The 22855-nt window shown below is 29.9% G+C and overlaps 3 protein-coding genes across 3 annotated transcripts; 2 read left to right on the top strand and 1 right to left on the bottom strand.

Moving 5' to 3' along the window:
* Window positions 1-5039: 5039 nt before the first annotated feature.
* LOC109790321 (uncharacterized) lies at window positions 5040-6651 on the top strand (the record flags this gene model as incomplete). Its single annotated transcript, XM_020349454.3, has 3 exons — window positions 5040-5301; window positions 5413-5576; window positions 6240-6651. Coding segments are annotated over 3 exons (666 nt in total), but the record flags the coding sequence as incomplete, so codon positions are not given.
* A 6539-nt stretch (window positions 6652-13190) lies between these two features.
* LOC109816761 (non-specific lipid-transfer protein 3) lies at window positions 13191-14056 on the bottom strand. Its single transcript, XM_020381873.3, has 2 exons — window positions 13694-14056; window positions 13191-13430 (listed from the first exon to the last, which is right to left on the bottom strand). Exons 1-2 carry the CDS (start codon window positions 14047-14049, stop codon window positions 13421-13423), a joined length of 366 nt encoding a protein of 121 aa, XP_020237462.1. The 5' UTR covers window positions 14050-14056; the 3' UTR covers window positions 13191-13420.
* Window positions 14057-15695: 1639 nt separating this feature from the next.
* On the top strand, window positions 15696-16061 carry LOC109816740 (non-specific lipid-transfer protein 1). The gene has a single exon (XM_083073756.1). The coding sequence runs from the start codon at window positions 15696-15698 to the stop codon at window positions 16059-16061; it is 366 nt and encodes a 121-aa protein (XP_082929882.1).
* Window positions 16062-22855: the final 6794 nt, after the last annotated feature.

The raw sequence follows: 22855 nt of genomic DNA, 5'->3' as shown, positions 1-22855 counted from the left end.
TGACTAATAATGGCCCATCAATAAAAAAGTATATTCAATTAAAAATTAACAAAATTGTTGTGATTATGGTTGAAATTGCTGGATGAATCCAAATTTTACAATTACATACTTGCCTAAGTTATGTAACTTTTTTTCTCAGAGAAACCAACTCCCATTGAATTTTTGAGCGTTCACATATATCAGGCAAAATATGTTGTTTTTAGTGTTGTTGAAAACAGCAAAATATGGAGTTGGTATTTCAATTCATTGTGTGGCATGTAAATGATGTGGTAGCAATTTTCTCGATAATTGATAATAAAGCAGGTGACAGACGATGAAACGTCATAAACAGGACCATATTTGTGTGCAAACCACCTAATGCAATTATGTCAATTGCGTTGCATGCAGCAGCAGGTGGACCCTCCAAATCAAACTATCAAATTTATGTTCTGCTAAAGCCGATTCTAGTTCGTAAGCTTTGTATGATACTATCATATATTCATATATGACCATTTTTTTAAAACTTTATCTTTCTTTGTTTTTTTTCATCAATCATATACACTTTACACGTCTGAGCTTTAATTGATGATGGTGCCGTTGGAGATAACTAAAGCAACTCAAAGTTTTTTGGCTTTATGTAACTTAAATGTAGTTTGTGGGTGCACAACTTTTCACTAAATTACGTCAACTAAGCAAATTACATTATATTAAAATATTAGAACTGTAAGAATTTAGAAGTATAAAATGATAATATACTGGCCTTGTATATATCAACGATCATATTTAGAACTTCAAAATGTTAATCTTGTAAATTGATCGTTCAAAAGTTTTATTTGATAGTGTCTTCATAAAAAAAAATTGTTAGTTCTGAAATGAACGAACTTCTTGAATATTTTTATTTTCACTCTTTCGAAGATTATGAGTGAATTTTTTTGTAAAATATATTTTATTTTATCTTCTTTTGGAGACATTTAGTAAAATAAAAAAAAAATTCATGTCTAAAAATCATATATCCTAAAAATTATAATTTCTAATAATGATTAAATTTGTTTGGTTGATTATAAATATTTTTGAAAAATATTTATAAATATTACTTGACAACTAAAGATTTTTACTATGTTAACCGAGCAATTAACATAATATTTTTATCGTAACAAAATATTCACTTAACTCAGGAATGTTAATTAGATTTTCATCTATTCTCATATGAACAATTTGGTAAAAAATACATAAAAATATATTTTTGAGAAACCATGTTTTCTAGAAATGTTAGTTTTTAAATGATATACCAAATATGAGAAATTGACATTCTTTTTTTTCAACTCTAACTTTCAAGAAAAGTAAAAATATTTTGTCTAACAAATGTCCCCTTAATACATTCTTCTTTCAATTAAACAATACATATACAGTATTATCATCACATCATCACATATAGAAGATAAATGACAAGTTTCTCACACATTGTATCGTGCATTTAATTTAATGTTATTGACGAACTTATTTTATTATTATTCATGGACTTATTAAGTAGTGCCTATTAAATATTAAAATCATTTAAATTATTACTAGTTTTACAAATTTTCCTTTTTCTAAATAATATTTGATCATAAAATTAAAAGAAAATTTAAGACAAATAGAGTAACAAATAATTTAATTGTAAATTATTTTTAATAAATTGATGAGTTAACCTAATTAAATTTGTCAACAACTTCAACTCAATTCATTTTTTTAGCAAGTTAAAAGTTGGATTAGGTTAATCTGTGACGGCTTAAGTTGAACTCATTTTCTATTTGAGATAGCAATGTGAATCACTGTTGGGCTGGTTCTTCATTAGTTTCACCTGTCCATTGAGTGAACTTGGTCCCCCTCCTTCCTTATTATTGAATTAATATCTGCCATGTTTATTTTTTGTTCTAACCTCTTATATTACTATTAGAGTAACCTTTTTGTGTCTGTATTGTTGTTATTATACAATAATCTTGCATTTTTTTTGTTTCTCTGAACTTATTTATTTTAAGGTTTTCTATGTTGATTATGATCCTTATTATTATTATTTTTTCTGTAATGCCTATATCATTTTCCTTTTTTTTTTTCCTTTTTTTTTTCTTCAGAGAAACTTAGATCAACTTCAAGAAACTTAAATTCATGACCACAAGGATCAAAGCACACTTTAAATCTAATGTGACAACAAGATACTTTTTGGTTATGAATTATGATTTCGAATCCTATTAGTATTTTTATTATGTTTGAATAATTCAATAATGTAGAATTAAAAATTTATAAAAACAATTTGGTAGACTAAATGGTAATCACATAATTTTCCATTTGGCATTTTCATATTAGTCACCAACTCTAAAATAAATAGTTCTATTGGCGAAAGTTGAGAGAGTGAATCTAGTTTATAAATGATATCAACAACGGATATCATTTATAATTAATTCCAATGTACAAAATTTTTGAACTAGTAGAAAGGTAGCCCAATAGATCAATCATGAATAGCCTTTAGCTATATTAGTAAAAAGAATTTATTATTTTGTTATCCTTTTAAAGAAAAAAATACATTGATTTTGGTGTGAACCACTACAATGGGAAATTGTGTCTCTTGAATGACAATGGAAACAAAGCCTAAAAAAGAGCTCCATTGAATAATTAAGAGTCAAGACACATCATTTTCTTTGGGTAGATTATGATTCATGGTCATATTCAGGATATTATAGGGATTACCAACACCCTTATTAAATGTCACATGCTTTACTTTGAGTGTCATGGTCATTGAAACACTACAAGAAATTCGCGGATTAGCGAGGGAATTTAGCGAGGGATATAAATTCAAGCTATTTGCTCGCTAATTAGCGAGGGATTGGCGAGGAGCACAATTCCTCTCTAATCCCTCGCTAATTAGCGAGCAAATAGCTTGGATTTATATCCCTCGCTAAATTCTCTCGCTATTTTGAGACCAACCTTTATCTCATCGCAAATCCTTCGCTAAAGTTAGTGCTTCTTTAGCTAGAAACTTAGTCCCTCGCAAATGCCATGCAAATCCTTCTCCAAATTATGAGCCAAAATAAAAAAATAAATTTTTCATCTAGCGAGGGAGTTTTCTTGTCGCAAATCTCTCGCTAATGAGTTATAAGTATAGCCCTCGCAAATTCCTCGCAAATCCTTCGCAAATTAGGGAGGGAAATTTTTTTCGCTAATCCCTCGCAAGCACTACAAGAATTTTGCGGATTAGCGAGGAAATAGCTTGGATTTATATCCCTCGCTAAATTCCCTCGCTAAATAGGAACATTTTGCGACCAACCTTTATCTCCTCGCAAATCCTTCGCTAAAGTTAGTGTTTATTTAGCGAGGAACTGAAGCCCTCGCAAATGCCTAGCAAATCCCTCTCCAAATTATGACCCAAAATAAAAAAATAAAATTTTCATCTAGCGAGGGTTTTTCTTGTCGCAAATCCCTCGCTAATGAGTTATAAGTATATCCCTCGCAAATCCCTCGCAAATCCTTCGCAAATCAGCGAGGGAAAAGTATTGTCGCTAATCCCTTGCAAATAAGAGATTACGTTGCTTGCAATACCCTCAAAAATGTCTCGCAAATTTAGAGAACAAATGTCTTACAAATTGACTAATATTATCTAATATTTTTTAATTATTGAATATTTAAAAATATTTTTAGAATTATTAAATATTATCTAATATTAATTTTAAAAACTATTAAATATTATCTAATATTATCTATTAGATAAAATTATTGATTAAAAGATAAAGTATACAAATTTTTAGACTTAATTTATTGAATAAGAAATTCAATATATAACATAATTATATTCATTAAATAACTCATTTAAGAATTACTTTTGAAGTAACTGGATTTTCACTCATATATATTTTTTAAAACCCACATATATATTATCATAAATGTTAAATATAATTTAGTCCAACTATACTAAGAAATATATTGTAAAGATTTATACTGACTAAACTTTAAAAAAAAATATTATAAAAAATCCAACTATAATAAGAAATATATTGTGAGTATACTACTAATATTTCTCTTAAAACAAAATCAACACATGAGATTGGAAAAAAAGAAAACATAAATTTTGGTGAATTGAAAACAAGATCAAATGTTTATGTTGTTAATTAATTAAAAAATTATCGTAAATAACACTTTTAAAATAATAATTATAATTATTAATAATTTTATCATACATAAATAAAAAAATGTAAAGGTTGTCTACAATATTTATACATTATAATTAATTATTCTTTTAAAATAATTGATAAAATATTAAATACACATTGATTAATATATCATGAATATTTTATGTTTTTTAATATATATTTTAAGGTCAAATGATAAGAGAAAAAGATATTAAGTAACACAACATTTATATAAAACAGAAAAAGTACAACAATTTTATACACGTGACGTGATATATCAAATTCATTATAATAAATAATAATTGTGTTAAAATATATATGAATACTAATTAATAAATAATATTATATATATATATATATATATTAATTATAATGAGATTAAGACACTTCAACATGTTCTTATATTAATTTAAAGATACTTAAAAATTATTAATATATATTGAATTAATTAGTATTACGTTTAATTTTTAAATTTTAATATCTTGAATTTGAGTGTTGAATTTATAATAATAAATAATTAACATTATTCTATATTATTTAATATTTTAAAAATAAAACTCTCTAAAAATTATACATATGAAAATAGAAATCATTTTTATATATATTAATAAAAGTGAGACACTCGATGATGAAAAAATAAAATAATAAAATAAAAGAATATATAATTAATTTCAAATAATTATACAAATTAGTTAAAAGATAAAAATATATTTTAATAAATTAATTTTTTAAGGCAATATTTTAACAAAGAGTATTCAATGCGTTCATTTCGTTTAGAAGCTTAGAAGTTGCGCAGGTTTTCCCCTTCTCTGGTAAGCATATTCATTTCGTTTCTATGCGTTCAATTCACATTCTTTCAAATCCGATTCAATTCTCAACGTTAATGGTTACAAGGAATGAACTGAACCAAACGGTGTCGTTAGCGAGTGTGTGAATGGCAGGGGGAAAGGCGAAGAAGGAAAAGGGGAAGGCCGGCGTCAAATCGACCGTCGTCATCCTCGAGATCGGCCAAAAAACTTATTTATTTGGCGTTGGAATTGCTTTCTCACTCATCGACATTTCCGTTTTCTCCCATTGGCCAATTCAGCCACTCTCTTGTTCACCAAAATCCTCTGCGGTTCCTTCACCAATCCCTCGTTGTCTCGTATCAATCCGTCTCACGGTGAGTTCTCTTCCTTTACGATTCAGTTCCTTCGTAGATCCATTGCTTCGTTTCGCGCTCCTAACGCTGCCCTTTTGGATCTGAATGAATATTCGCTCTTGGATCTCGCAGGTTCCAGAGATCGGAGGGGAGAGTATGACTATCTCTTCAAGATCATTTTGATCGGAGACTCTGGTGTTGGCAAATCCAACATCCTCTCCAGGTTCACTCGGAACGAGTTCTGTTTGGAGTCCAAATCCACTATCAGAGTTGAGTTCGCCACCAGGACTCTTCAGGTACTTCAACTTTGCTGATTGATTATTTCATTTTTACATGTCTGGATTTTGTCCTGTTATGTTTTCCTTCTGCTTTAATTTTGCAAAGATAGATATTTGAATATGTTATTTTATCTTTTTTAATCTCTGTTTCAAAGCATTGATTCATTAGCTTATAGTACCTCGGATTCTCTTCCGAGGAGAGCAACTAGTATGAATAGTTGTCTTGGAGGAATGATTTTAGTTTTTGGTGCTATGATCAAGTGGATGAGGACTCGGATTTATAATTTATAGTATAATTAAAAAATTGATTGAAGTCTTGGCCTGACTTTTGTACTTTCTGATGGATTGCTTCTCAGTTTAAAATTCGGATTATTAGTAACCAAATAATTATCATCTATTAACTTAGGACTAATACCATGCAGTGGATGTTGAGTAAATTTTTTTGGTTATGTTTGGGGGTTTTTTGAATTGGATGATAGATTTATTTATTTATTTTTAATTACGAACAAGGTATAAATTACAATTACGGTATTGTGGAAATACTTGATAATGCTGGAAATTGCGGACAAATCAATTGAACAAAATCATTGACGCTGTGGCCATGGATCGATTTTTGGAAACCTTAATTAGAAAGCTTTGTTTGTATTACAGCACTACTAAGGGTTGTTTATTTGTGTACAGGTAGAGGGAAAAACTGTGAAAGCACAGATCTGGGACACAACGGGTCAGGAGCGGTACCGTGCCATTACAAGTGCTTATTATAGAGGTGCTGTTGGTGCTTTACTTGTATATGACATAATAAAGAGGCAAACCTTTGATAATGTCCAAAGGTGGCTGCGTGAACTGAGGCACAAGCAAAAATACAAGCACTTTTGCAATAACAAATGTAGGAACAAATGTAGGCACAAATGCAATTTTTGAGGAAAGAGATATTACGTGCCTTAAAGATACCATCACCATCATCAGTCAAAAAATTTGGGAAGAATCAAGAATGAAAATGTTGAATTCTAGTTTTTATTTATTTATTTACATTAACATTGTTAACTCACTTGAAGAGTTTTATTATATTAGTTGGTATTGAGTATTTTTATTATGTTAGTTGGTTCTGAATATTTTTATTATGTTGGTAATTTAGAATTGTTTTAGTTAGCCTTTAGTATTTTTATTTTATTTGATGCAAGTTGATGACACAATATATTTGATATGCAAATACAGGTACTACAATCTTGATATCACAACTAAACAATTATAATAGTCAGTATGAAAAATGCAGGTAAAGATGAATATATGAATATTAAAAATAAAATTGCGACAAAATAGCGAGTGATTAACGATGATAACCAAAAATATAATAGTAAGGGATCTGTCAGGAAATAGCGAGGCATATCATGTGAAAGACAAAATAGCGAGGGAAAAAAGAGCAAATAGCTAGGGAAATATAGCGAAGGAATAGCGAGACAATTACTAGGGAAATATTGCGAGGGAATAGCGAGATAATTGCTAGGGAAGCATTGCGAGGGAATAGCGAGATAATTGCTAGGGAAGTATTGTAAGGGAATAGCGAGATAATTGCTAGGGAAATATTGCGAGAGAATAGAGAGATAATTGCTAGGGAAATATTGCGAGGGAATAGAGAAGGATTTGCGAGGGATATTCAGCGAGGGAATTGCGAGGCCTTAGCTAAGAAATGTAGCAAGGGAATAGAGAGGGGTTTGTGAGGGAACATTAGCGAGGGATTAGCTACCAATTAGAGAGGGATATTTTGCGACCCCTTAGCGAGGGAATAGCGGGGAAGCTTGACTGCAAATTAGCGAGCAAATGGTAAGCATCCTTAATATAATTAGCGAGGAACTTAGCGAGGGATTGGCGACGGATTTTGCGAGGGATTGGCGACAGATTAAATCCCTCGCTAATTAGCTACCTGTATTTAGCGAGGGAGTGGTCTCTCGCAATTTCATCACTATTCCGTCGCAAATCTGATTAGCGAGAGGTTAGAGACGAAATAGCGAGGGAATAGTCCCTCGCTAATATGTAATTTTCTTGTAGTGAAACTTAGATCACAAATTTAGTCTTCAAGAAATTATTATTTAGTCACCATAGTTCACATATTTATCACAAATTGTATGAAGTTTTACTTAAATTTTTGTCATCTTTAGGGAATTAGAAACTGATGTAAAAGTCATGACTTACATGATTCTAATTTTTGAAAGCTTTAGAATTCCTTATAAATGATTTTTTATTTGGACTTTTGCAGGTATATTTATATTGAGAAAATGATTAGATTTTGAAGATTGGACTCCCACTTAGTGCATTTCTCTTAAAGGATAAGTTCATTGTAATTTTTATAAGAGAAATAATCAAATTTCTTGTTGCTTGTCCTATGCATTTATAACATGTAATAAGTGAAGTGAATCTTACTCATTTAATGAATTTTAGACCATTTTATTTGATTCATGATATCATATCTTCAATTTTTAAGAATGTTCTTTTTCCTAATAATTGTTGTATTGTAATATATTGAATTTTCTTTATTTTTAGGTATATTGATTTTTTTTTTCATGAAATAACAGTTATGGATAAGAGTTGGGTACAATAACCTAAATCATTTAGTATGTATTTGGATGGAATGAAAAATTTTCTAAACTTTGCATTTTAAAATGTTGTCCAAGGAGATCAAATTTTATGTCTATGCAAGAATTGTAAAAATTGTTCTTGGGGTAATTGAGAGGAAGTGCATGAGCATTTAGTTTGTGATGTATTTGATAGAAATTAAAAGAAGTGATCTTTTCATGGAGAAAGTGGATCTTCAAAAAAGGCATATGATAATGAACATGAGAAATTTAGTATGAATGATAATTTGGATATATATGAACTATTAGATGAGACCTTCATGATGCCAACAAATTTAGGAGAAAATTAATTTGATGATATTATAAATGAAGAAAATGAAGAACTTGATAAAGAAACAACTAGATTTTGCAAATTGGTATATGATGCCCACCAATACCTTAGTTGTAAAAATTTCTCTAAGAGTTATTAATCATTGTTCATTTTTTTCAGATTAAGAATCTTCATGGTTGGAGCAACATCATTTAATATGTTGTTGCAATTTCTAAGAAAGTTGCTCTTTGAAAACTCTTACTTGCCATCAACATTCCAAGTTTATCATTAAGGACATAGGTTTTAGTTATGAAATAAGTCATGCTTGTTTGAAGGATTATATCTTATTTTGAAAGGAGTATGAGAATGAAGTTATATTCCTTAAGTGTCACTCTTCCTAGTATAAAAAAATGAAGGTTCAAAATTCTAGAAGAAATGTTCCTTGTAAGATAGCTTCACCTCCAATTCTAGCCAAAATTTTGAGATACTTTCCTATAGCACCAAGGATCAAGAAGCTATTTATGTCATAAAAAACTGCTAAATTAATAACATGGCATAATGAAGGTTGCACCAAAGATGGAAAACTAAGGTATCCAACATATTCACTTACTTGAAAAACATTGGATTCTCTACATCCTAATTTTGCATTAGATCCTCAAAATGTGAGGCTAAGGTTAGCAAGCGATGGATTTACTCCATATAAGATGATGGGCAGTGAACATAGTGTTTGGTCCATAATTATAATGACATATAATTTAGCTCCATGGGATTGTATGAAGCAACCTTATTTGATGTTGTCTTTACTTATTCTTGGTTCTTCTTCCCATAATAGCAATATTGATAGCTATTTGGAACCTTTATTGATGAGTTAAAAGAGTTGTGGGAGAATGGGTTTGAAACTTATGATGCTTCTAGTAAGCAATTATTTTAGGCATATGTTGCAATACTTTGGACAGTTAGTGACTTGCTTGCATATATTCTTTGTTATCAGGTTTACATACTAGTGAAAAATTGACATGTCCTGTATGTAACCACTACACATGCTCTAGGTACTCGAAGAATAGTAAAGAGATGTGCTATATGGGTCATCAAAGATTTTTAGACTCAAAACATAGGTGGCAAAAATATAGAAGTATTTTGATGGTACATAAGAATTAGGAGTATCACCTATTCCATTAACAAGGTCTAACATATTGGATATATTAGGTGATAGAAAAAATGTGTTTAGAAATAACATCAAAAGAGGAAAAAAGAAAAAGGTGATTCATGGACCAAAAAAAGTATATTCTTTGAGTTTTCATACTAGGAGACTAATTTGCATCATCACAATCTAGATGAGATGCATATAGAAAAGAGTTTATGTGAAAACTTGGTTGGAACATTATTGAATATAAAGGAGAAATCAAAGGACAATCTCAAATCCCATCATAACTTAGTAGAGATGGGTATAATAGAAGAAATTCATCCTAAAGACATAGGATCAAACAAGGTATTTCTTCCTTCTACACGATTTACAATTTCTTCAAAAGAAAAAGAGATATTTTGTGGTGTTTTAAAAGGATTGAAGGTAAATGCAATCAATGCACTCTACTTGACACAAGTAGAGCAATTAATGATTTTTCAAGTAAAACAAATAGGAAAAAGAGAATGTAAGCCCAAAGTTCATTTTTATGTGATTAACTTGGATAAATCAAAAAAAGGGAAAAACTCACAAGAAACAACACAAGAAGGATAAGTTGAAAGAGTTTCATCTTGGTGGTTTCATTTTGTTATATTATTTGATTTATGAAGAAATCTTGCTTTAGAAATTCAAAATAAGGAAAATCTTGCTAAAACCATTCTAGTTGGTATCTTACTCTATTTTTTTTAATTCATGTTAGATTTTTATATTATGCATTTTATCTATGCACGAGGCTAGAAATTTAAGTATACTTATAAGAAATGAAAGTCGTAATCTAAGTACTTTTTGGCCGTCCATCAACCTTTAATTGACCAAGAAAGAGGAGTAAGTTGGAATAGAATGTCCTAGGATCTAGTGAGGAAAGAGAAATGAGAAGCATGGGAGAACATTTTTGACTATATTGCTATATTTAAAGTATCCAAAGTTTTGTTATTAACTTTTTATACCTTTATTTTGTTTATGTTGTTGATTTTAGAGTGAAACTAGTGGTAGTTGTGGTAATTTAAATTGTGCATACCAAGACATATTATTGTTTGACATGAAAGTTACACTTAACTCAAAAAAGGATGAGAATTCATAGAAAAATGTAATAGTCACTTAAATGATTTTGGTTCTATCTCTGACAAATAAGATATTACATGTTATATTACAAACTTGACAAATTAATGTTGTCTTTTAAATGATATCATGATAGACAAAAAAAGGTTTAAATAAGAGGTTTATCTCTATTTTAATTCATCATAATGCATAGGTTCATGCTTGCAGTGTTACAATATATATATATATATATTAGGTTTTCAATTAATTGTTTGGAGTTAATAAGGAAGCAATAATGGATCCAAATCATCTTGATTAGATGTTTAAAAAATAAATTTTGTAACATTTGTTAAATGTGGGAAAAGATTTCAATTAACAAACTTTATAAAATGTTACAATTGGTATGTTAAAATATTGCTAAAACCTTTTGGTAACATGAACTTTATATTACATTTATAAAAATGTTGCTAATTATAAAAATGTTGCTAATTATGATTGATAACATTTTTCTTAATTTGGTAATATTTTTAAATATTAAATGTCAAAGATGTTGTATTGGGACCAAAAGTAAATTTTTTTTTCTTAATTTATTAAAAATACAACGTTAGCATTATCCTATACATATTATTCTAACACTTACAACTAAGCCGATTTGATTCTAAAAATAAGGACTTTATTCATCCCATCACCTCCATTACTCCCAATCTATTAAAAAAAAGTGTAAATCGATGTCAAAATTTTCTGAAATGTGAATTATATTTGCATTTATTTAATCATTAAGTTCTTCCATAAATAAATTCAATCCAACTTAGTCGTTTATAAAAAAAATACAACTAGATTAGTTTGGTTGGGTTATTTTAATTGATGAACATAATCCATTCGGTTACTTTTGGATTCTTATGATACGGTGGGATTGTTGGTGGTGGGCCAACTAAATCCTCTTGGTTTGTCTTGAGTGGAGATTATTGGCAGCAACAAGGACCTCCACTCTCATCAACAAGCTCAAATTAAGAACAAAAACTTGCGAATATAAATTCTTTTCGTTCGATTCCTCTATTCTTTGATCAAACTGCAAATTAAGATTATATGCATGTTCTTGTGATAAACTTCGTAGAGCAGTGATGAGTTCACCAGCGTTGACTCCTTGAATTCATCATGATTACTATTTACTTGATGAATTATCTCATATATTTCTCCGTTTTTTTTGTATGACTTATTATCAAGTGGATTTGAATCAATGTCTATTGTCTACCATATATCACTTTTTTTTTTTTTTTTTTTTTTTCCTTTTGTGACATTTTTCTTTTTTAGCATTTTGCTTTTCTCGGTAAACAAACCCAATGCTTCAATTGATCCCGATTATTCAAGTACGTATGTATCTTTTTATTTTTCTTCTTTATCCATAGAAAAGTTTTATTTAGTATATAAAAATATATATACGTATTTATATTTCTTTTGTCCTATACATACATATATATATATATATATAATATAATATAATATAATATAGTAATTTATACTCCAAATTTAAAACTTGTGTTGAATCCTTATTATTCAAGTATGTAAGCGTATTTCTTTAATAAATTGTATTTCTTGTTAAGAAAATAATAATTAATTTTAAAAAACTATTTTAAATTAATTCTTATAAAACATTAAACCATATTCTTGATTTGAGTCTCATAAAAACTATAAAAAATTATCGGTTGAATTTGTGAGTATATTCCGGTAGAAAAAGGACATTCCATATGTGATTAAAAGAAGAAAAAGTAATTATTATTTTTATGAGCAGTTATAAGTAATTTTTTTAAAAAAATAAATAAGGAGTAAAACATTCATATAAAAATAAAAAATAAAAATAATTATTAAAAAAAAATTTATATGAGAATGACTCAAGTAAGAATACTTATTAATATCAAAATATGAAAATAATTAATAATAATTCTTACAAAAATAAAAGGCTTAAATTAAATCATTCCAAATAAAGTTATCAAGTATTATTGTGATTGTAGTTCCTTTTATCATTATTGTTGTTGTCACTGTTATTATAATTGTCATCACTTTCACTTCTATCTTTATCGCTTTCACTTCCATTTTTATCGCATCATTGCTACAACATTATTTCTATCGTTACAACTATTATCATTAACAATGGTGACAATGATAGTGACAATAACAATGATAATGACAGTGACAACAATAACAATAACAATAATAACACTAATAGCAACATTAGAGGTGGTGGTAGTATAATGACAATATTATGAAAATACATGTGATTATAATAATGACGATCATAACAATAGTGATAGAAAAATTATAATGATAATGATACATAATAACTTTATTCATAATCTTTTAATTTATATAATTTATTTTAATATGATAGTTGTTATTAATTGTTTTTAAATTGAGTTTCATGATTTGAGTCACACACTCCTTTATATAATGATACAAATGATAATCTTAGCTGAATTTTAGTTCTCTACTCTGAGAGAGTGAGAAAGGTTCAAGCATATATCAGAGATGGTGTATCATTTAGAGACAAACTGCGCATCCATTTATTTAAATGCATAAACAGCTTAGAAAAGAAACACAAACATGCATGAGGCATACGATAAGAAGACTGGTAGCCGTAGATGCTTTAAATAAGCATGTAAGAATCTACGAGTCATGCCAGTATGGCCTATATGTAGCCACTTATTCACACAGTAAGTATTGCATATCCTTCTTTAGTTACTGCTCCATTTATCATTAATTAATTACCTCACTGCACCCTGCATCAAAACAAAAGGGTATAACCATGGCCATGATCAGATCGGAAAGATCCATCGATAAAAGACATACAGCAATGCAACTCTTATATTCATATATATGCACATATATCTAAGGATTCGTTTATTTCATAAAAAATCGTTTAATACTTTATTTCATTAATTTAAATTAAGATATTGATATTTATTAAAAATATTTTATTCAACGACTATCAACCATGTGACAATATATCATCGGTTAATATATTAGGTTAATAGTGAATTACCTAGAGCAGTCGGTGGATGGACTGATCTTGTAAGGAATGTTGACCCCACATTTCTTTGGAAGGCCAGCAGCAAGGTCTACGTTGGACTTACTATAAGGGATGGCCCTGATAGCGTTTTTGATGCAGTTGCAAACTGTTTGGCGATCTGGTGTGTTGTGAGCGAGGTTGTAGAGGGTCTTGATCCCGTTGCAGCACGGGACAGGCACCGTTTTGCCACCATTCAGCACATAGGAAACGCACGGAGTGAGGTTGCTCACCACTTGTCCACATGTCACTGCTGCTTCGGCTTTGGGACTCAAAACTGCCACCCACACAGTTGCCATCAAAACCAGCTTCACCACACCAGAGTTCGCCATTGATCAATTCTACCTGCCCTTTTTCCCACTGATGTTTCGGTTGAGGTTTCTTCTCTTCATGTTCCTCTATTTATATACAATGAAAATGATTGTTTATTGAATTCCTTTTATTATGTTGTCTTGAGTCACTTTGCATGTAAATTGGAGTAAAAATGACACCGCCCGACAAATTAAGTTTTAAATTCATTTCAACCTTTCTCAATCTAGGAGTGTGAGTATCAATCATTAAATTTGATTTAGTGGTGGAAGTTAAAGGAATATACACAATGTTTTAAGTTTAAACTATGATATTATTATTGTAATTATGATAGAAGTATAAGTCTAATTTATTCATGAGAGTTTGTTTAAGGAGGTGTGAAATTTGAGGTTTTTTTGTTTTGTTTTAAATAAGATAAAATAAAATTTTAGCTCTTATTTTTATTTTAGGGTCGAATCTATTCCTTAAATTATTACAAGAAATATTAAATATAATGATATATAAAAAGTATCATTATCAATACAATATATGTAGGTATATGTCTATTTGACATATAATTGCACACAATTTTAGTGTTGATTTTGAATGAGATTTAATAACATATTTTGTGTCATTATAGTCTATATCCACACTTTTTAACAATATACCGATATATATTATATTTATTGTATGAATAAAAATAATTTTTTATGACATCTATAGTGTCACTATTTGATATGTGTTAGCTATATGATAATTTTATTATAATGAGTTTAAAATGTCTTTATTAATATTCCTTAAATTAATTTTTCTGTCAATTTTTTTTACAAACACCTAATTGTTAATTTTAACTAGTGTGGTATTTTTGTAATTTGTCACGTGTCATTAAATTAATCGAATTAGTTTAATAAAATAGCAAAAAGATTACCTTGATTTAATAAAGATACTATGAGAGATTAAAGTAAATATAATTATTCTTTAAAACTCATCCTTAAAATATTTTTATTTTTTTAATTAAAAGACATTATTGTTATATTTTAAAAAATCTCACTTTAAAATTTACATGCAACGTGCAGTCATGTGAAAAATTTTAATTCTTAGGAAAGTGGCAACATCTCTTAGGGCCCAAAAGATCATTCTGGGGGATGCAGAAACTATCCAAACCACATGGCCATACACATACAGAAACGGGTGATCAAGTTTGCACTGTGCAACCCATTTTGAACTGTCATATATACATATTTGACTAAACCAATATCTACTCATTGTATTATTTTGTAGGTTTTAGCTAGAGGTCATTCAATTGCTTGCATTCAATGAAATCAACCGGTAATAATTACATACTTTAGGCCATAATCGTATTATCAATCAATATATTATCGAATATCAATTTTATTAATAATTAATCTTTATAAATGTAATTATATGAAGAGGAGTCTCAATAATATTTTTTTAATCCATAAAACTCAAATATAAAATTTTATTTGAAAAAATTGAATTCAGTTCTATTTAAACTGATTGACAATAGGTTAATTTCTTAATTTACCTTTGATATAATGTACCCGGCAGAACTTATATTCTATCTATATATAGTGCACATAACAAAAATTAATATCATCATCACGACCTTCACTACACTCACTAGCTATAACTCTTGAAGTGTAATTTCCTCCACCAATATTTCCTAATCATGGCTAGCCCTCTACTTGTGAAACTTACCTGCGTGGCTGTGGCAGTGTTCTTGGTTAGTTTTGGACACATTATTCCCTTGGCAGAAGCTGATATTCCATGTGGCGAGGTGCAGTTCACAGTGGCACCATGCATAAGGTACCTAAGGAGTCCTAATGAACGTGTCCCAGGAATATGCTGCAACGGGGCTAGGAGCATAAACAACCGAGCAAAAACCACCTCAGATCGTCGAGGGGTATGTAGATGCGTCAAAAGCAATGTTTTGAACTTGCCTGGACTAAACCTTGCAAAACTTGCAGCCCTCCCTGGCGCCTGTGGGATCAACTTGCGCTACAAGATCACCCCCACCGTAGATTGCAACACGTAAGATCACTCATATGGACCCTCTCCTTAATCAACTAATTCAATGTCATATATTAATAGTTAATTAGGTGTTGGTACTTGCTAGCTTCTATCATTAGTAATTTTTTTAATTTAATCATATTATTGATATGAAGTATTTATCGATTTCGTTTATGATTAATCTTTATCGGTGAATTTGTTTAATTACTTTTAGTAAAATTCTCTCTCTTAAATATATTTTTTCATACAAAAGACTTGAACTTGAGACCTTATTTAAAAAAAAACAAATTTAATAACTTATTTAATAAAAACTAAATTAATCATATGAACATATATTTTTTATTCTATAGATGTTACAATAATGACAATAAGATTTATACTTAGAATCCTATGTAGATTATTCTAATTTCTTATCACACTAGTTAAAAAAAGTGATAAAATGTTTGAGATATGGAATCGATTATCACTACAACAAAATTTATTATTACCGACAATTATTTAACGACAATAAATTAATTACCTTTATTTTATTATTTAATAAAAGTATTAATAATTAATATATAATGATCACTAAAAATGTATTTACATCACACCAAAATTTATTATTAGCGACAATTATTTATTAAGAAAAATTTTAGTCTCACATCGACTAGAAGCAAGATAATTAAAGAGTATATAAATAGATGATAACTCTCACCTTATAAGTTTTTTTTGTAGGGTTGAGTTAGACCTATAACTTATTGTTCTAAGTTGGTATGAGATTACTCACTATTATCAAACTCAATAGTCCCTAAACTTACTATTATCAAACTTAATAGTCCCTAAACTTGAGGGGACCGACTATTGATAAGATAATTAAAAAAATTAAAAAATTAAAAAATATATATAAATAGAAGACAATCCTTATCTTACAAGTTTCACATCAATTAGAAATAAGAAAATTAAAAAGAATATATAAGTAGAAGACAACCCTCATCTTACAAGTCTTACATTAGCCATTCTAGAAATAAGAAAATTAAAAAAAATATATAAGTAGAAGACAACCCTCATCTTACAAGTCTCACATTACCTCATATAATGGCTAATGTTAAAATGCCAGTAAAATTTTTTTTAAAAGTCATATTAAATACCACTAAAAATCTATTTTGTTGTAGTATACACTTTCAACCCATGAACATATACTTACACACCATAGTCAACCTATCAAACTACACAACATTGGGACATTTCATGCATATATTCACTACTAGAATTTTTTCTATTATCTAAGGATTTTCCTAGGAATTTTTCATTAAAATTTGTAGGAAATAAGTTTTTTGCGAATTTTTCTACAAATTTATTTTCGCAGCTAATATCTTCGTGGATAATTGTTTCTTGCCAATTTCAAAATTCGCAAAAAAAATTCTTATGATTTTTGCTATAAAAAAAATCTATAGAATACTTTATTGCAAAAAAAAAATGGCAGCAAACTTTCTTGTGGAAAAAGAATTCTTAGAAAATTTGCAAAAAATATTCTACAAATTTTAAAATCCACAAAATTTTTGCAAGAAATTTTCCACAAAATTTAAAATTTGCAAGTAAATTTCTTGCAAAATTAAAATTTCCCAAGTAAATTTTCTGCAAAATTAAAATTTTGTAAGTAAATTTTCTGCAAAATTTCAAATTCGCAAGTAAATTTCCTAGAAAAAATCGCAGGTAATTTTTTTATAATTTTTTTTAATATTATGATGCCCTGCAAGTTCACAATTCTTATAACTTTCACGTTTTGGGCTGTTAGCATGTTACCAAACCTGGGCCACCAAAGGAAAAAATAGCCACTCGTGGCAGCAAGTGCTGATATGGGTAATTTGTACACTTCAATTAACCTCCCCTTCAGTCTTCTTATTCTTCTTATTTATTTATATATGTCTCTGACTCACTAATATTCTAACTATCTCCCCCTTCCCAAAGTCCCAAGACAATTGCTATGGATTCTATAATTCTAGACGTAGTGAATATTTTGCACGATGAAGAACAAATATCAAGGACAAAAAATACAATAAATAATGAGCTCAACGCATTACAGTATCTTTGGATACTTCTTATGGAATCTTGAATTCAGGATTCTGCTCAACGAAAGCTGGTGGCCTTTTGTACACAACAGACGCAGCCCTAATTAAGATGCTAGCAGTTAAACCTCATGAGGTATTTTTTATGCCTGATGCCATAGTCAAAGAAATGTACCAAAAACTTCTCTCCCATCCACTCCCTCTCCTCCTCTCTTCGATTTTCATCCTGGTTAAAGTATTGATATCAAACAAGAGATATTAAGAATGAAGAACACAAAAATCAAAATAAAAGTAAGCATGAACCTTGAGAAACATTTCCAAAGGTGCATCAAATACTGCTTCCACTTCAGGTGGATCTAGAACAGGTTTGAATGCTTTCTTGTCATGAAGTATGCCAATGACTGGAACTACTCTTAGGAAGTTCTGCAAATCAAACAGTGATAGATTTCAAGTACTGGAGTGAAATTTTCCATTCAACCCTTTATTATATGAAGCTTATGTGAAATAGACTAACAAACAGGTGTCCAAATTATATAACATCTGGGAGTCTAAACATCAACATCATCAGCATAATGAGATGGCAGACTTGGCTAGAGTTTATTTTTTCATTTATAGAAATGTTTACAGTTTTCAATCTGTGGTGATTATCCATCAAATAAATTTCCAATCATTTCCTCTATTGACCAATCATATACCAATTATTGCTAATAACTTAATAAGATCTTATTTCCATGCAATGTTTGCCAAGGAAAATATTATTACATTATTCAAACTTTTCAACATTTAGTAATGTTGTTATTATCATGTTTATAGTGGCAGTCTAATAGGTAACATATACACTTATACAGTGTCTAATTACTACTTAGAACTAAGAGTCTTTGACTACTATATATATGACATAGTGCTACTCATTGGAAGGAACACAAGTGTACATGCATTTCCAAAACTATCTTAGTTTGGGAAAATGTTGAAAGGAAATCACAGTAAGCATCCAAAATGAACAACAATCTCCACTTTTGATGCATTAATCTATACTTGACTCTCTTCAGTTCCAGTTTTCACTAAACAGTGTCACTCACATATGTAATCTCCACTTTTTCCTGTAAAAATGAAGAGGTCCGGTTCACATACGACGATAAGAGAGATTAAGGGGGAAAAAAGGAAGGGAAAGCATTGTTTATGGCCTATCCTACTACATATTGTGCATTGTTTGAGGAAGTATTGAAGACTGAGATGGCATAAAAACAGGATCACCAATGGATAACTTTTCCTATACACGTTATAAAGTTGAACATTTTTCGCCAACTCATGACTAAAAACCAGGAAAAATCATCTGTTCTACACTCAATAAACTTGGCTCTGTATAATTGAATTACCCATTAAGGATATAAAGAAAAAGATTCAGCCCTTTCTAATTTTAGCCTTGTGCAAAATATGTTAGCGTTATCCCGAACATGTATTACTCAATAGAATTCTAATAAAATTAATAAAAATTGAATGATACTCCTTGGATTAGACGATTAGTTATATAATTATCAGTACCAGATAGGGTACAATACTAAAGATTTTAAATTGCGACATCAATTTAGTTACATGTTTTTAATATTGAGAAATTGCAGTTAAATACAGTTGATGTCGCTTCAACTTTAGTAGAATTGAGGTTTGAAAAATCTTGAAATTGTGGCTAAAATTGTACATGTGATCCTGGACTGTATTCTAAAACCAATTATATCAGTAATACTTTCTAATTTTTTGAACAATGGGGCTTCATAGCCATAAAAAGTACACTATTCATGTCAAAGCATGACATACCTGCACGTCCATGGTCTTTCCTTTAAGCAAAGCAGCTCTCCACAAAATTTCATGCTGCAGCGTTTTTATCTGGAACAATTCAAAACAATCTTAGACAATCCACAAATACAAATAGAGTTAGGGAAATGAACCAACTCATTGAGTAACTCACCCTTTCTCTCCCCAAGTTAAGCTCCTGCAAAATCAAGCAGAAATAGTTACTATCACAATCACCTTCAATTAACAAAGCATTTGTTCAATTTGGTGGAAACTAACTAACCGCTAACATGTGGCTATTTGACTGAGCGAGGTTCCAGTTTTGAAGCTGCAACTTCTTCACATCGCCTATCAGCCTCTGCAGCTCCGCGCCACTCACTTCAATGATCTTACTGTTCAATTTTCAAACAACATTAGTTCAATTAACATTAGCATTTCAATTTAATGCTTTCGATTCAGATCCTAAAAGGAGCACGAGAGGATACTTTCTTTCCCCAAGAAGTTGGATCAACGCCGTCCTTTCTTGCATCACAATTCATCCAATTAAAAACAGAAAGAGAGAATGATATTACAAAAGTGAAAGAGTAAATTAATGTACCTTCAGGAGTTGTTGAATGGAATTGTTCTTGGAAGGAATCAAATCTTAGCTAGCTCTTAACAAACAAAACTGTGGTTTAAAATAAGGTATGCAATCAATAAACGAGACACATATCCAACAAACATCTTACCTCCAACCAACATCTGCTTTTACATTTTTCAGATTACAAGCATTGTCTTCTCTCTCATTGAGTTGGTACTTCAAATCTACATTCAAAAGCACACAAAAAATAAAGTGTTGTACGGTGAGAAAAATTAGGAAAAGAAGAATGCACACACGACATTGCCACTCTTACCTCATCTGCAATCATGGCAATAAGTTCTGAACTGTTGGTAGGAATTTGAACTCTGTTGGCCATTTGGTATGACTGGAGAAGATAAACAAGAATAACAATAAACGTCAGAGAGCTTGACAATTAGCCATAGGTATTAGACTGTAAGTAGTATTGAACAATAAAATGATCCACTTCCAAATAATAAACATGATACATCATTAAAGCACATTATCTGTTCATTACTACGAGTCAATTTGGCACCCCCTTAAAATTAGGGGTGAGAATCAGCAAGGAATTTTTCACACAAACTCTTCCCTGAATAATTCACCACAATTTTTCGTGAGGATACCAAACTAACCACGACTCGAAGATCGTAAATCTAAGTCAATCCGAGTGCTCTTAAATAGTAAATAATCACAGATCTTAGATCCTTTACACGTGACTAATTGAAATTACGATCCCTTTACTCGTCATTGATCCCAATCAAAAGATCTATAAATTAGGGGTGAAATGAAATGCGAATTGAAAACAGGCGTACAAAAATCTGCCCTCTGTTTAAAGTGATTTAAATGAATTATGCTCTGAAATTCCTCATAAGAGGATCGACGTAACCAAAATCAGCATCAAGGGAACTAAATCCAACATTTCACAGTTCAGAGCAAAGGACAGATAGAACAAACCAGATCGGAAGGCCGGAAGCGGAGAGGGCGGATACGACGGAAGATTTCAGAGCGTACGGCGGCGCTTGGCGGAGCTAGGGAGGAGTCCGGCCTGGTTTGGAGCTGAGAGAAGTGTTACAGTGAGCGGTGTGCGGAGGTTACGTTTACGGAGGTGCGGAGGATACGGAGGTGACTTACTTGAGAAGTGTTGTGCGGCGGTGATGAGTAAAAATACAGTTGCGGAGGTGAATGTAATCAGTACTGTGAAGGAAGACAGAAATGTGTTTACTTTTATGGAGGAGTCAAAAATATTTTCAATTTTTAAATTAATAAAAATAATCATAAATAAAAAAAATTGGCAGGAAATACTACTCACAAAAAAAACAAATTACTTGCAAATTTATATTTAAAACAAAAATTTGTAGGAAAATAAAAAAAAATCTGCAATTTTTTTAAAAAATTTTATTTGCAACAAAAAATTCATATAATTAATATTTTTGTAGTAAAATTTGCAAGAATTTTCTGCAAATTTAAAATCATAAAAATATTTGCAATAATTTATTGGAGATTTATATTTGCAAGAATTTTTGCAATAATTTTCTACAAATATTTTTTCGCATGAAAATCCTTGGATAAATGACATATTTTTAGTAGTGATTATATATTTATAGACGACAGTAACATCAAATTCACTTTGTTCGTTGTAGGGTAAACTGAACAGCTTGCACGAGGGTTTACGCTTGTCGAATACTTGTTTCGCAGTAATAACCAGCAAAGAGGGAATAAAGATGGTTTAATTTCCTCCATTGTATCCCACTGGGGAGTGCTTTATATATTATGATTTGCATCTCAATAAATGTTACAATAATATCTATCATATATATATCGCTATCTTATTTGTAATGTGTTTGGTTCAAGAAAAATCTGAAAGAAAATAATTCTTCTAGATTTTACATTTACAATACACTTATTTAATTAATAACATCATCAATTGGAAGTAAAAAAGAAAAAGGGATCAATATCAAGCTATAATTAAATTAAGAATAAAGTCCCATAATCCAGATAACTACAACAATTAATTTAAAATCTCATCCAGATATATGTAGCAATTAAGTTCACATTCCGATCCAAATATGCAACACAAAACAATTAATCTTAATTAGACTTTGGTCCCTGTGATAACAATTAACTCAGTAGTTGTCAAGATTATCAAGTCTCTTGTTCATGCATGTAAAGGTCCCGGCCCCCTCATGGTTGTTATTCTGGCCATGATATATATCCTCAACACATGCAAACGATGCCTGATTAAGACTCATGGATTCTATCTTTAGTGTTTAACATTCCTCATATTTCTCTAAAATTTCAACAATGACTCCCAAATAATTTGGTACTCCCTCCGTTTTTTTTTTCATAATCGTTTAAGGTTTTGCACGAGACTTAAAGAAATCATTG

This window comes from Cajanus cajan, chromosome 4, assembly GCF_000230855.2.
Source record: "Cajanus cajan strain Asha chromosome 4, NIPB_CcT2T_4, whole genome shotgun sequence".
Taxonomy (NCBI): Eukaryota; Viridiplantae; Streptophyta; class Magnoliopsida; order Fabales; family Fabaceae; genus Cajanus; species Cajanus cajan.
Note: the sequence above shows the minus strand (reverse complement) of the source record. Positions and strands in the feature narration are given on the sequence as shown.